The sequence below is a fragment of the Cnephaeus nilssonii genome (assembly GCF_951640355.1).
Source record: "Cnephaeus nilssonii genome assembly, chromosome: 11".
NCBI lineage: Eukaryota > Metazoa > Chordata > Mammalia > Chiroptera > Vespertilionidae > Cnephaeus > Cnephaeus nilssonii.
The window spans coordinates 36,107,070-36,120,411 of NC_137082.1; the positions used below are offsets into that span (position 1 = coordinate 36,107,070).

The 13,342-nt window shown below is 36.9% G+C and overlaps 1 protein-coding gene across 2 annotated transcripts in view; it reads right to left on the reverse strand.

Moving 5' to 3' along the window:
• The window catches only part of TRPC4AP (transient receptor potential cation channel subfamily C member 4 associated protein), an 86,128-nt gene that overhangs the window by 36,619 nt on the left and 36,167 nt on the right, over nucleotides 1-13,342 (reverse strand). For both annotated transcript variants that reach the window (XM_079783994.1, XM_079783993.1), the window contains exons 4-7: nucleotides 8,898-8,955; nucleotides 7,140-7,195; nucleotides 4,949-5,077; nucleotides 821-1,028 (exon numbers count right to left, since the gene is read on the reverse strand). In XM_079783994.1, coding sequence (XP_079640120.1) covers nucleotides 821-1,028; nucleotides 4,949-5,077; nucleotides 7,140-7,195; nucleotides 8,898-8,955 — 451 coding nt within the window. The remainder of the gene's footprint in view (nucleotides 1-820; nucleotides 1,029-4,948; nucleotides 5,078-7,139; nucleotides 7,196-8,897; nucleotides 8,956-13,342) is intronic.

Consider the following 13,342-nt stretch of genomic DNA (forward strand, 5'->3'; position numbering starts at 1 on the left):
CCCCTAACTGCTTATCTGCTCTCCCTTCCTGGCCTGACCCCCCTAACTGCCCACCTGCTCTCCCTTCCTCTCCGCGCCTTCAGACCCCGGTGCAGGAGTGCTGAGAGCTCTCCGCTGAGGCCCCGCCCCCATCTTGACGGGCCCCCTCTGGGCCTGGCGGTGCCATGGGCCTGCGCACGCCTCCTATCCCCTCCTATCCCGGTGGCGCAAGTCCCTGCCCCCATCCCTGCCCACCAGCTCCTGTGCGCGCACAGCCTGTTGAACGGTTGTGACTGGGACACCGTTAGGACCAATTAGCATATTACCTCTCTCTCTCTCTCTCTCTCTCTCTCTCTCTCTCTCTATATATATATATATATATATATATATATAGATTATATGTAGATTCTTTAAACTAGGCAGTCTCTTGTTGATGAACAGAACATTTAGATTATTTCTAGTCTTTTGTTATTACAAACAACAATGTTGCAATGAATAACCTTGTATATACGTGTGTGTGTGTGTGTGTGTGTGTGTGTATGCATAACCTATAGAATAAAGGCCCAGAGAGACTTAGTGGATCAAAAGGTACATGTTTTTGTGACTCTGACAAATAATGACTCTTAACTTTTTTGAGGTTCTGATCCATTAAAAAATCTGATGAATACTACAGACTTGGCCCTCCAAAATGATGAACAAATACACACAAATTTTGCACATTCTAAGTGGATCCCAGGAAACCTCACATGGATTAAGCTCTAGAGATACTGAAAAAGCTAGATGATTTAGAAAGGTGTCTTAGAGCTACAATCTTAAATTTCTGAGAGTTTAGAGACTTTACCTTGGTTGATTTCAGCTGCAGAAGGCCCCAAGCTCAAGCTCTTCTTCTGCTGAGCATTTTTGGCAAGAAGTGTGTGCTTGTCATCATTCCCTGTATCCATCTCTGAAATGGTGACAGCCAGAATCCGGCAGAAATTAGCAAGCTGCTGTTGATCGAAATTGGATACCAACGAACTCAGATTGGGGACTTCATCTAGCCGGATCATTTCCTACAGAAGACACAAATAAAACAATCCCTGTGCTCAGTGCATTAGAAATTAGATGTGCTTCTCTCTTGCATTCCCCTAAGAATGTGGCCACTTAGATTCAAATCCCAGCTCTGCAATTTACAGCTGCGCAACCCGAAGTAAGTTGAAGAACCTCTGCCGAAACCGGTTTGGCTCAGTGGATAGAGCGTCGGCCTGCGGACTCAAGGGTCCCAGGTTCGATTCCGGTCAAGGGCATGTGCCTTGGTTGTGGGCAAATCCCCAGTGGGGGGTGTGCAGGAGGCAGCTGATCGATGTTTCTCTCTCATCGATGTTTTTAACTCTCTATCTCTCTTCTATCTCTCTTCCTCTCTGTAAAAAATCAATAAAATATATTAAAAAAAAAAAAAAAGAACCTCTCTAAGTCTGTTGGCTCATTTGTCAAATGGGACTAACCTACCTCCTAGGACTGGTCTAAGGATTAAACCCTTTGAGCACCACTGTTCTTATTTTCTAACTTTGCTCATGTGGCTCATTTTACCTATTTAAACAAACAAACAAACAAACAAACAAACAAAAGAAACACCTATCACTCAAGTTTTATGAATCATAAACTGCCATTCTTGCTACAGATGGTTTCCTTTTAAGAAATAACGTTTTGCAAATATAGCTGAAGGACCGTGTTTCCCCACCTACTTGCATTCCCTTCTCTCTCCCCAGAGGTAATCATTATTTTGAACTTTGTATTTGTTATTCCCACATTTTTATACTTATGAATATTTCCATAAAAACATATGGTACTGTTTTGCATGTAGTGTGAATGGCATCATATACCACCTTACTTTTCAGTCAACACTGAGGTCTAACTACACGGATAAAAGTAGCTCTAGTTCACTTGTTCTTCATTGTTTTATTTCACAACTTATTGTTTCTATAAACATTTAGGTGAACTACAATTTTTCACTATTAGACAATGTTGCAATGAACATTCCTATAGGTGTCTCTTTCTGTATATGCACAAGTAACCAATTATCTAGAAAAAGTGATGGGCATTCTTGCCTGTTTCTTGACTTTAATAAAATTATTTCCAAAGTTTAACATTAAGTTTAATGTTTGCTGTAAGTTTTGATATTAAAGAATGTTCCTTCTATCCCTAGCTTTTATCATGAATGAGTATTAAATTTTATAAAATGCTTTTTGTTATCTGGTAATAGTACTCTCTGTGACAGAGAAATACCCAATCCAGGAGAAGTTAAGTAAATTAGTGGGAGGAAGAGTAGCAGGTATTATCTGAGGAATATAAAGATGTCTCAAAAGGAGAAAAGTTCATGTAATACACGATTTAAAGAAAAAATATTTAATTAAAAATCTATGTGTGAAGGACTCACGCAGTTCAAACCTGCATTGTTCAAGGGTCAAATGTATTTTAATTTTTATTTATATGGTATGAAGCATAACGAAGTGAATAGCTGCACATGCCTTTACTATCACATCTCCATGCCTCTCTGCCAGAGGCAATGACCACTATCCTGAATTTTGTTACTACTTTGCCTTTAAAAACAGTTTTATCATATGATTTATGTTTAGTTATTTCTGAGCTTTATAAAAATGATATACTACATCCAGTCTTCTGCAACTGACTTGTAGCAATAATTTCTATGATTTCAGTGTGCTGTTGCCTTTAGCAATAGTTCATTTTTTCCCACCACTTTCTAACACAGGCATACCTCATTTTTGTGAGCTATGCTTTATTGTACTTCACAGATGTTGCATTTTTAACAAATAGAAGGCAAAATTTCTACCAGCAAAAAGACTACGACTCACTTTGTGATACTCTCGCTTTATTGCAGTGGTCTGTAACTGAACCCGCAGTACCTCAGAGTTATGCCTGTGTTCTATTGTGTGAATGGAGTGCATTTATTTACCCATTCTCCTGAAGACAGATCACAGACTTTGTTTCAGTTTTTTGTTCTGTGTTTCTTGATGCATGTGTGCAGTTTTTCTGGGGCAGTGGCTTACAAACCATTCTTAGAATGCCCAATAATTAGAAATATCCGTAATAATCCAGTAAACATACATATGTGAATGCATAGGTACATGTATAAATAAGAAACAAAAACTTCTTCAAACAATACCCTTACATGATACACTTTGATCTTTTCTATTTAGCTGGCAGACCCACTGAATTGACTGCACAACCTCTTGGCTTCAGTTCAGTGTTTTCATTTCTAAGAATCACTGTTCTGGGAATGAGCTTTCCCATGAGCATGCCTGAGACTCAGGCTGCGGTACTGATGTCCTGGCCCTCAGGGCAGTGCATACCTAGGTGCTAGGTCACAGGGTATATGCATGTTAAAGTAGAAAACAGAAGAAAGGTAAAGATATTCTGCTGATATAAAACAGTATCATCACTAGAGAAGTGCTGTCAATGATATACATTCTCACTAAATTTGCTCTATTTTCTCTAACTGTGGTCTTGATTTGCATTTCCCTAAATATCAATGAGGTTAAGCATCTTTTCTTATATTTATGAACCATTTGTTTCTCCTCTGTGAAATGCTTGTTCATATCATTGTCCATTTTTCTATTGAACTATTTCATTTTCTTGCCAATCTGTAAGAATTCCTGATAAATTTTGACTACCAATCTTTTGTCAGTTGCATGGGTTGCAAATACCTTTTCCCAGTTTGTGGCTTGGGTTCCTTCTTTATGGTGTCTGCTTCCCTTGCAAAATGTTCCAAGATATCCATAATATCTAGCAGAACTCATCAACATTTTGGCAACACAGAAAAAGCAATTCTAGACTCCTACGCTGATACTGCCAGGAAGACTGGAAGCCCCTTCTCTCACACTGGCTAGAGCACACAGTTAGTGGAAAAACAACAAAGCCTTTTTATCAAAGGACACAAAGGGTCTGTCTGGGACCTGCACACATTTCCAATGTGTTCCTACAGACAATGGGTCACTTATGCATCTTCCGCCTGGGTGATAACAAATAGAACCTGAGCAAAGTACAGCAAAAAGACAGAAACGAAAGCTGGGGACAACACAATGCATGTGGGTGCCCTTTTCCCAGCAATGCCAACGCTAATGGGCTGCTCCTGCCTCCCGAGTAGTAAAAGAATTCTACCAAATTGCAACCAACATGGATGTATGGGACAAATACTAGGGAAGGAAGGAAGTTGCAGGTCTTAAGAAGCATAACACCAAAAATCTAATGTAGTGGTTCTCTAACAGATGTCTATGGGTATGTTTTTAGGGTCTGGGAGATCGCAATGATAAGTTTTTAATTTAGTGCTTTCCTTTCAATCATAGTTAGTATTTTTAAAGCATATTCTGGATCATTTGAATGTACATCTTATGACCAATTGGCCACACTTCAGTGCTCATTACCTGTGTCTCCTGTGTTGGTATCAATTAACATTAACTGTTGACAACTAATGGGGGAAAAACACAGGTAAACTTAACAAGTGAAAGTGAAAGTCAAAAATCACCAAGGGAAACATATCCTAATAAATGAAGGTTTCACAGTTCAAATTTAGAAAAGTGGTAAGAGAATAAAGTCACACAGCATGTAGCAGTAGGTATTCTAAAAAGATCTTGCATTATAATAATTAGTGAGTGCGGGGCAATTTGATTTTGGCCAAGTGACATTAGCCATCACATTAAATTCATTATGTCAATCTGAACTTTTGAGTTTTATAATTACTTTGATGTCAATTTGTACATTTGTTTAGGTTTTATAGTCATATAAGACCTATTAGTATAAAAAGTATAACCTAACTTTTACTTGAATATATTTAAGTAATACAAAAAATTATTTAACACTAGGAGTACGGAAGAATTTTTCTTTAAAAAGGGCTCTGTACATTAATTAAGGTTTCAGAGTCCAATCAGTTGAGATACTCTCTCCCTCCTGGTTACCCACCTGTCGGAGGACATACCTTTTTAACACCCAAAATATCTTCAATGAGTGTTGCTGTTTGTAAGAATGTCTTCTTACTCGTCATCAGTGTAAACAGGAAGATCACAAAGTCATTCTTTTCTGCCAAACGCTTTGTAACTCCTTCCGTCTATCACAAGAGAGGAGAGAAAAGGCAGAGTAAGTTATAAATATGAAAAAATATATATAAAGAGCAAGATATCCCTTCCAGACACTGGAAACACAATCCCACATTACATCTGAAATTCTTGGCTTAGGTCTTAAATCCCTAAAGCAATATACAAAACACTGTGTGCAAATGCATTTTTCTGGGAAGGGGTGTTTTCATGATAATCTTATAGGTTTGTGACCTAGTATCTGCTTAGTATCTAAATCAGGAGCTATAACCTAGTACACAGTAGTCCAAGTTTTATTTGACTTTAAAAATTTTTAATGTAAATGTTTTTCAGGCAGGACGTGCCTACTCCAGGATTGTCACAATTTGTACAAGTCCCCACTCCAAAAACCAGCAACTTCAAACATTTCTTTTTTTCTGCCCAGTCCCTGAAGTACTGGTATTTTCAACTCTAAAAGCCAATCAACGATGGAGTCAGTAACATCATACAGTTGTTGTTTTTTAATAAGGACAATTTCTTAGTGGCCTCAGATACAAGAATAATTGTATGTTTCCTTAAAATTAGTTTCTTATCTTATAGCTCCATCTGTGCCTATTTGTGCCACTAGTTTCATGTGGCTATTAAGCACTTGAAATGTGGCTAGTCTGAACTAAGACGTGCTGAGTGTAAAAAACACTAGATTTTGAAAGGTCAGTACAAAAAAATAAAATCTTGATATTTAATTTTAAACTTATTAAAATTAACTTCACTTATTCCTATTTTTTTCTTATTAAAAAATTGCTACAAGGAAATTTAAAGTAACTTAAGTGGCTTCCATTGTATTTCTAGTGCACAGCACTGTTATAGCTGAGCTGTGTAAATGTTAAAACATAGCTCCCTATTTGTATTGGCTGCACCATCCATAATACAGATGATTTTATGCTCTACATTTTTATATTAGCCCATTTCTTAGAAGTATTGTTATACCCTTAACTTACTTTATTCTTTTCATTCTTCTAAATTCATACTTCTAAATTTATGATTTTGATAGATTTTACATACTCCTGTAAGATGCCTGAAGTCTTTTTTGAATGAGGCAAAAAATAAAATTAAACTTTCCTTTACATTTTCATAGCATACAGGTTTCACATCTTCAACAGCACTTGTTTCATCCTGCCATGTATTATGATTCACTGTTTACAGTTTACCAAAGAAGTTCCTAAAGACAGGTACTGTGTCTTATAAAAACTATATTTGTATACTGCTTTACAAAGTACTTTCACATCTATCATCTCATTTAGTCTTCACAACAACCCTATGATGTTAATATGATTACTAACTGCACTCTACCGATAAGAAACTAAAGCTCAGGAGGTGAACTAATAAACACTAAGCCAAAGACCAGAACTCAAAATCAAGTTCCAGTACTAAGTGCTATGCTCTTTCCTTTCTACTAAATTGCTTTCTTTATTCACCATTCTTTTTCACTCACTGCTCAATATAGTAGTGTCCTGCTAAATTGTGGGTGAGGCTTCTGGTTCTTATTTTGTCTTCTAACACGGAAAATGAAGGAATGGGCATAAGGAGGTTAAAAGGTATCTTAGAGGTCATAGACACTCTTCCAATGCTTATACCCCTTTGGCAATTGTTCAGTCTCTGCTTGGATACCTCCAGGGTTAAAGGAGTTCAGTACCTGCTGAAGTAACCGTAGCTCTTAACAATTACAGTTGACTATTAAAGAACACAGGAGTTATGTACAGTCAAAAACCTATAATTACAGTCAGCCTTCTGTACCCACAAATTCCCAACTACAGGTTGAAAATATAGTTGAGTCTTGAAACAACACGGGTTTGAACTGCATGGGTCATATGAAGTTGAACCTGTGCAGTCCGTGTTAAGGTCAACTATACTATGAAACTCTGCCTCCCCATAATTTCCACCTGTTGGTTCTGGTTCTCAGACACACATAAAATAAGGCCAATTCCTTCAATATCTGAAGATAGCTCTCAGGCTCACCACCTCCCTTGAATCATCCTTTCTCAAGGACTGCAGATGCGGTGGGAAGAAAAATGCAGCACCAAAGGTAGGGGTACTTACACACACGCAGGTATTATACAGGATGCTCAAACAGTCCTTGGACATTTCATCACTTACTGAAAGTAAAAGGGAAGTAATTGGCTATTTTTCTCATTGAAAGGACAGTATAACTGTATTAAATTTTTTGAAAATAAAAACAATTTCTCATAATCTCCTCCAAGATGATTATTTTCCTATAAGCATATCTCCCTCCAGTTTTTATTTACCAAAGATTTTCATGGTGCCCATCAGAACCCACAAATCAATTTGTAGACTCCTTTTGGTTTGATATAGTAGCCACTTTCATTATTCTCCACAGTCTTCATAATTTCAGTCTATGGTGATATCATTATTTAAAATAAGCCATATTCACTTTGTAGCTTGCTTAGAATATATCTAAGGTTTTAGTTTTAGTTTGTTTTTGTTTTTTTGGCTATTTAAATAGACAAAAAAATGAACAATTTAAACCTTTTGATGCTTGTGTTGAATTGGTCCTTCAAGAAACATTTCCACAACCTGAACTACTAGAATCCAAAGTATAAGTATACAGATATCTCTTATTATAAATCTGGTTATTTATATTAGGGAAATGGCTTTTAATGCCTGACTTATCAAGCCTATTAAAGAACTAGCTACTTACTCCTCTGTCAGCAGAAACAGAAAGTAGCACAAAAGGGAAAACTAAATTTTCATGACCCCCAAACTAGGAGGTGATAAAAGTGAATATGAACCATGGACAAAGTGTTTTGTTTGGCATAGTTTTATTTTCAAAAACTATTCCCACTTAATCTTATGCTGCTACAATACCTCTAAAAATGCTGGGTCTCCTTCTGAGATCCCAATGGGCAGTCCTGCCAAGGTAGCTGGACCAGATGGGTTATCTGATATAATCCTGAGATAATGCAAGTGTCCTATATCCCTTATCATTACCTTTCAACCTACTGAGGCTTGTTGGTTTTTTTATTTTATGACTTTAAACAGGTTGGAATACCCTGACCAGTATATAGAGAACAGAAGAACCAATTTAGATAGAAAGAAAATCTAAATATGGATATTCAAAGATGAATATGAATCCTCTTAACCATCATTATACCTACAAATGAGGTCTTACATAGTATGCCATGTTGATGTTAGGGAGGAAAAACTTTTTAATTAAAAAAAAAGTGATGTTTGTGGAAGAGCATTCATGAAATATTAAGTGATCTCTGTCTTTTAATGCCAAGTAAAGTACACTTATTCTTTTTATAAATTAAATATTGAATACCCCAAAAGAATATTTGTAATATGCATAAATTATGAGGAAGAATAAGAATAATACCCATATACCCACTACCAAACTTACAAAATAATGCACCACCAAAAACATTTTTACTTTTTACTATATGCACTCTGGTAATGACTGAACTTTTTACACAGAGCATATATCACCTTTATAACAATAAGAAATAGTTTAAAACAAAACACACACAGTGATTTTACTGTATATGAGAAGTAAGAATTACCAAATAGAACATAAAAACTGGACCCAAGGACTATTAGATGTAATTCTTTATTCCAGTGGTTTTCACACTTTTTCTTTTAAAGCACCAGACTGTATTTCTACCTAGTATAAAATGAATAAATACAGCTGCTTAGTTAGGATTGGAGAGAGTACCCTGCAGTTGAATCTAAGCCATATCCTTACCATTAAGAGTTAGAAAGAGAAGAAGAGAAACTCCTGGAAACCACCATCATATCAGCAGGTTGGAAAAAGGGGAAGTGGTTGACAAACATACTTACTTTTCAGTTTCTGTCCCCGGAGAGAGACTGTAGGCCTCATAAGAATTTCTACAAGGAGCTATAAAAAAAATTTTTAGATAAAATCTTCAAAATTAATTCAAAGCACAACTTATAAAACAATCTTTGCTCTGTTAACTCATGGCCCAAATATCTATAACAGTATTACAAGAGCCTCTTATTCCCAACATAGGCAAATGGCAGGGAGGTTCAGGGAAATGAGCTCTACACCAAGGTTTTAGTCCCAGCTTAACCACCTATTCCCCATGTAAACTTGGGCAGGTCGATGCCCCGACATAGACTCTTTTCTCATTTTAAAAAATAGGCATATTAGATTAGGTAATCTATGAGATCCAATGTGGTTTTAATTTTTAAAAAGCTACAGAATATCACCTCAATTCTTCTTTTGCTTAAAGAATATTTGTTTTCTCTTATAAACATAAAAATAATCTCAAGGATACACCATAAACTGTTAATACTTATTTCTACAGGGGGTAGGAATGACATGTGTTCATTTTTCATTTTACATACTTTAAATACTACACATAATTTTGCTTAAACTATTTACAAAGGCATGCATTAAAAAACCATTCTGTTGAGACAAAGAAGAAAATTTACAACTATAAAAGGATCGATCCAGCAGGAGGATATAACAATTATATACAAAGATGCACTTAATAACAGACTATCAAAATAAATGAAGCAAAAGCTGACAGAATTGAAGGAAATAGACAATTCAAAAATAATTGTTGAACACTTCAATACCCCACTTTCAATAATAGACAACTAGGCAACAGCAAAGAAATAGAAGACTTAAACACAATAAACCAATAACAGGGGGTTTGGCAAGAAAAAAGCACCCAACTAAAGGTCAGTGAATGGGCAAAATGACCCAAGCAAAAGCCCATATTTATGAATGAACTGAGATTCCTGGAGAATGCAGAAGAGGAAAACCCCATAAATTTGGCAATGTAGCAGGATATAAAATTAACGCCAAGAAATCTATGGCATTTCTATACACCAATAGTGAACTTACAGAAAGAGAGACTAAAAAATCAATCCCATTTTCCATCGCACCAAAAAAATTAAGATACCTAGGAATAAACTTAACTAAGGAGGTAAAAGACCTATACGCGGAAAACTACAGGACACTGAAAAAAGAGATAGAGGAAGACATAAACAGATGGAATTGGTACAATCAACATCATTAAAATGTCCATACTACCCAAAGCAATCTATTGATTTAATGCACTCCCCATTAAAATACCAACGGCATATTTCACAGACCTAGAAAGAACTCTCCAAAAATTCATCTGGAATAAAAAAAAAACAAAAAACCCGAATAGCTGCAGCAATCCTGAGAAAGAAGAACAAAGTAGGTGGGATCTCAATACCAGATTTCAAGCTGTATTACAAAGCCACTGTTCACAAAACAGCCTGGTACTGGCACAAGAACAGACATATAGATCAATGGAATAGAATAGAGAACCCAGCCCTAGGCGGTTTGGCTTAGTGGACAGAGCGTCAGCCTGTGGACTGAAAGGTCCCAGTTCGATTCCGGTCAAGGGCATGTACCTTGGTTGCGGGCACATCCCCAGTAGGAGGTATGCAAGAGGCTTCTCTCTCATCGATGCTTCTAACTCTTTTTCTCTCTCCCTTCCTCTCTGTAAAAATTCAATAAAATATATTTAAAAAAAAAAAAAAGAATAGAGAACCCAGAAATCGACTCAAACCACTATGTTCAATTAATATTTGATAAAGGAGGCATGAACATACAATGGAGTCAAGACAGTCTCTCCAATAAATGGTGTTGGGAAAATTGGACAGATACATGCAAAAAAATGAAACTAGACCAACTTACACCATACACAAAAATAAACTCAAAATAGACAAAGGACTTAAACATAATACAGGAAACCATAAAAATACTAGAGGAATCCACAGGCAGAGAAATCTCAGACATATGCCGAAACAACTTCTTCACTGATACAGCTCCTAGGGCAATGGAAACTAAAGAGAAAATAAACAAATGGGACTAAATCAAAATAAAAAGCTTTTGCACAGCAAAAGAAACCATCACAAAACAACAAGAAAGCCCACTGTATGGGAGAACATATTTGCCAATGTTATCACTGACAAAGGTTTAATCTCCAACATTTACAGAGAACTCATACAACTTAACAAAAGGAAGATAAATGATCCAATAAAAAAAATGGGCAACGGACCTAAATACTTTTCGAAAGAAGACAGAAGGAAGGCCAAGAGACATATGACAACATGCTCAAAGTCACTAATTATCCGAGAGATGCAAATCAAAATGACAATGCGGTACCATCTCACACCTGTCAGAATGGCTATCATCAACAAATCAACAAACGACAAGTGCTGGCGAGGATGAGGAGAAAAAGGAACCCTTGTGCACTGCTGGTGGAAATGCAGACGGGTGCAGCCACTGTGGAGAACAGTATGGAGTTTCCTCAAAAAAACTAAAAATGGAACTCCCATTTGACCCAGTCATCCCACTTCTAGGAATATATCCCAAGAAACTAGGAACACCAATCAGAAAGGATATATATGCACCCCTATGTTCATAGCAGCACAATTTACCATAGCTAAGATTTGGAAACAGCCTAAATGCTCATCAGCAGATGAGTGGATTAGAGAATTATGTTACATCTACACAATGGAATACTACGCTGCTATCATAAAGAAGGAATTCTTACCATTTGCAGCAGCATGGATGGAAATGAAGAGCATTATGCTAAGTCAGTGGTCAGCAAACTCATTAGTCAACAGAGCGGCAAACCGCGGCTTGCGAGCCGCAGTTTGCCGACCACTGTGCTAAGTGAAATAAGCCAGGCAATGAAAGAAAAATACCACATGATCTCACTCATTTATGGATAATAAAGAACATTATAACCTGATGAATAAAAAGATAGATACAGAGGCAGTGAAGCATCGAACAGACTGTCAAATTACAGCACGAAGGCTGGGGAGTGTTGGGGAAGGGGGGGAAAGAGATCAACCGAAGGACTTGTATGCATGCATATAAGCACAACCAATGGACACAAGACACTGGAGGGATGGGATGAGAGCATGTGCCGGGGGTAGGGGAGGCTGGGGGAAGGTCAATGGGGGAAAAAAGGAGATATATGCACTACTACTTGTAATACTTTAAACAATAAAATTAAAATAATAAAAAAACATGCAACAAAAAAAGGAAAAACAAAAAAAAAAAAGCCAGAAATCTGCATCATGAAAGAGGGCCTTCACCAGACACCAAATTTGCCCTTGCTAAGATCTTATACTGCCCTGCCTCCAGAAGTGTGAAAAATAAATTTCTGTTGTTTATAACCTACAGTTTGTAATATTATAGTAACCTGAAAGAACTGAGATAGAAATCAATATGAGAAAAGCCTAATAACCAAATAGAAAGGATGCAAAAGCCACTAACAGACAATTGGCAGAAAAGAAACAACTTATAAACACACAAAAAGTTATTCAAGAATGCAAATTTTAAAAACTGTAATGAAAACAAGTAAAGAGCTCTTAAAACTCATAATAAAAAGATAACCCAATTAAAAAATGAGACAAGGAGATATACATTTTTCTAAGGAAAATACACAAATGATACATAAACACATAAAAAGATGCTGAACACCATTAGCCAATACAAATCAAAACCACAATGAGATACCACTTCACACCCACTAGGATGGCTATATTCAAAAACACACATAACAAGTTTGATGAGGATGTAGAAAAATTGGAACCCTCATACATTGCTGGTGGGCATGGTGCAGTTGCTTTGGAAAACAATCTGACGGTTTTTCAAAGGATTAAACATAAGAGTTATGATATGAGCCAGTAATCCCACTACTAGGCATATACCCCAAATTAATGAAACTCCAAGCCTGCACAGAAACTTGTACACAAATGACAAAGGTAAATTTATTTTGTGATTATTATTTGTGTGCTTTTCTTTATGCTAGTTACACTTCAATTACAAAGTCCATAAAGAAGCACATATGCACACTATTTTGGTGATGAAGTGAATAAGCAGACACTCTTATCCTTTGTTACTGGGGATGTAAGTTGAAAAAACCTTTAGGTATGGCAACTGACAAGTTTATAAACAATAAAAGACACAGATGGGAGAAACCAAGATGGCGGCATAGGTAATCACCTATACTTGCTGCCTCTCACAAACAAATCAAAACCACAACTAAATGGCAGAACAACTACCACCCAGATCTGCAGGAAGGCTGGCTGAGTGGAAGTTCCACAACTAGAGAGGTGAAGAAAGCGCACTGAGACTGGTAAGAGGTGTGGAGGCGCCGAAAGTGATGGCACCTGAATGTGCTGCTCTTTAAACCAGCAGGGAGATACAAGCTCCCGCTTGCTCTGAACTCGTTTCGGGCGAGACACTGGGGGACCCAGGCACATAC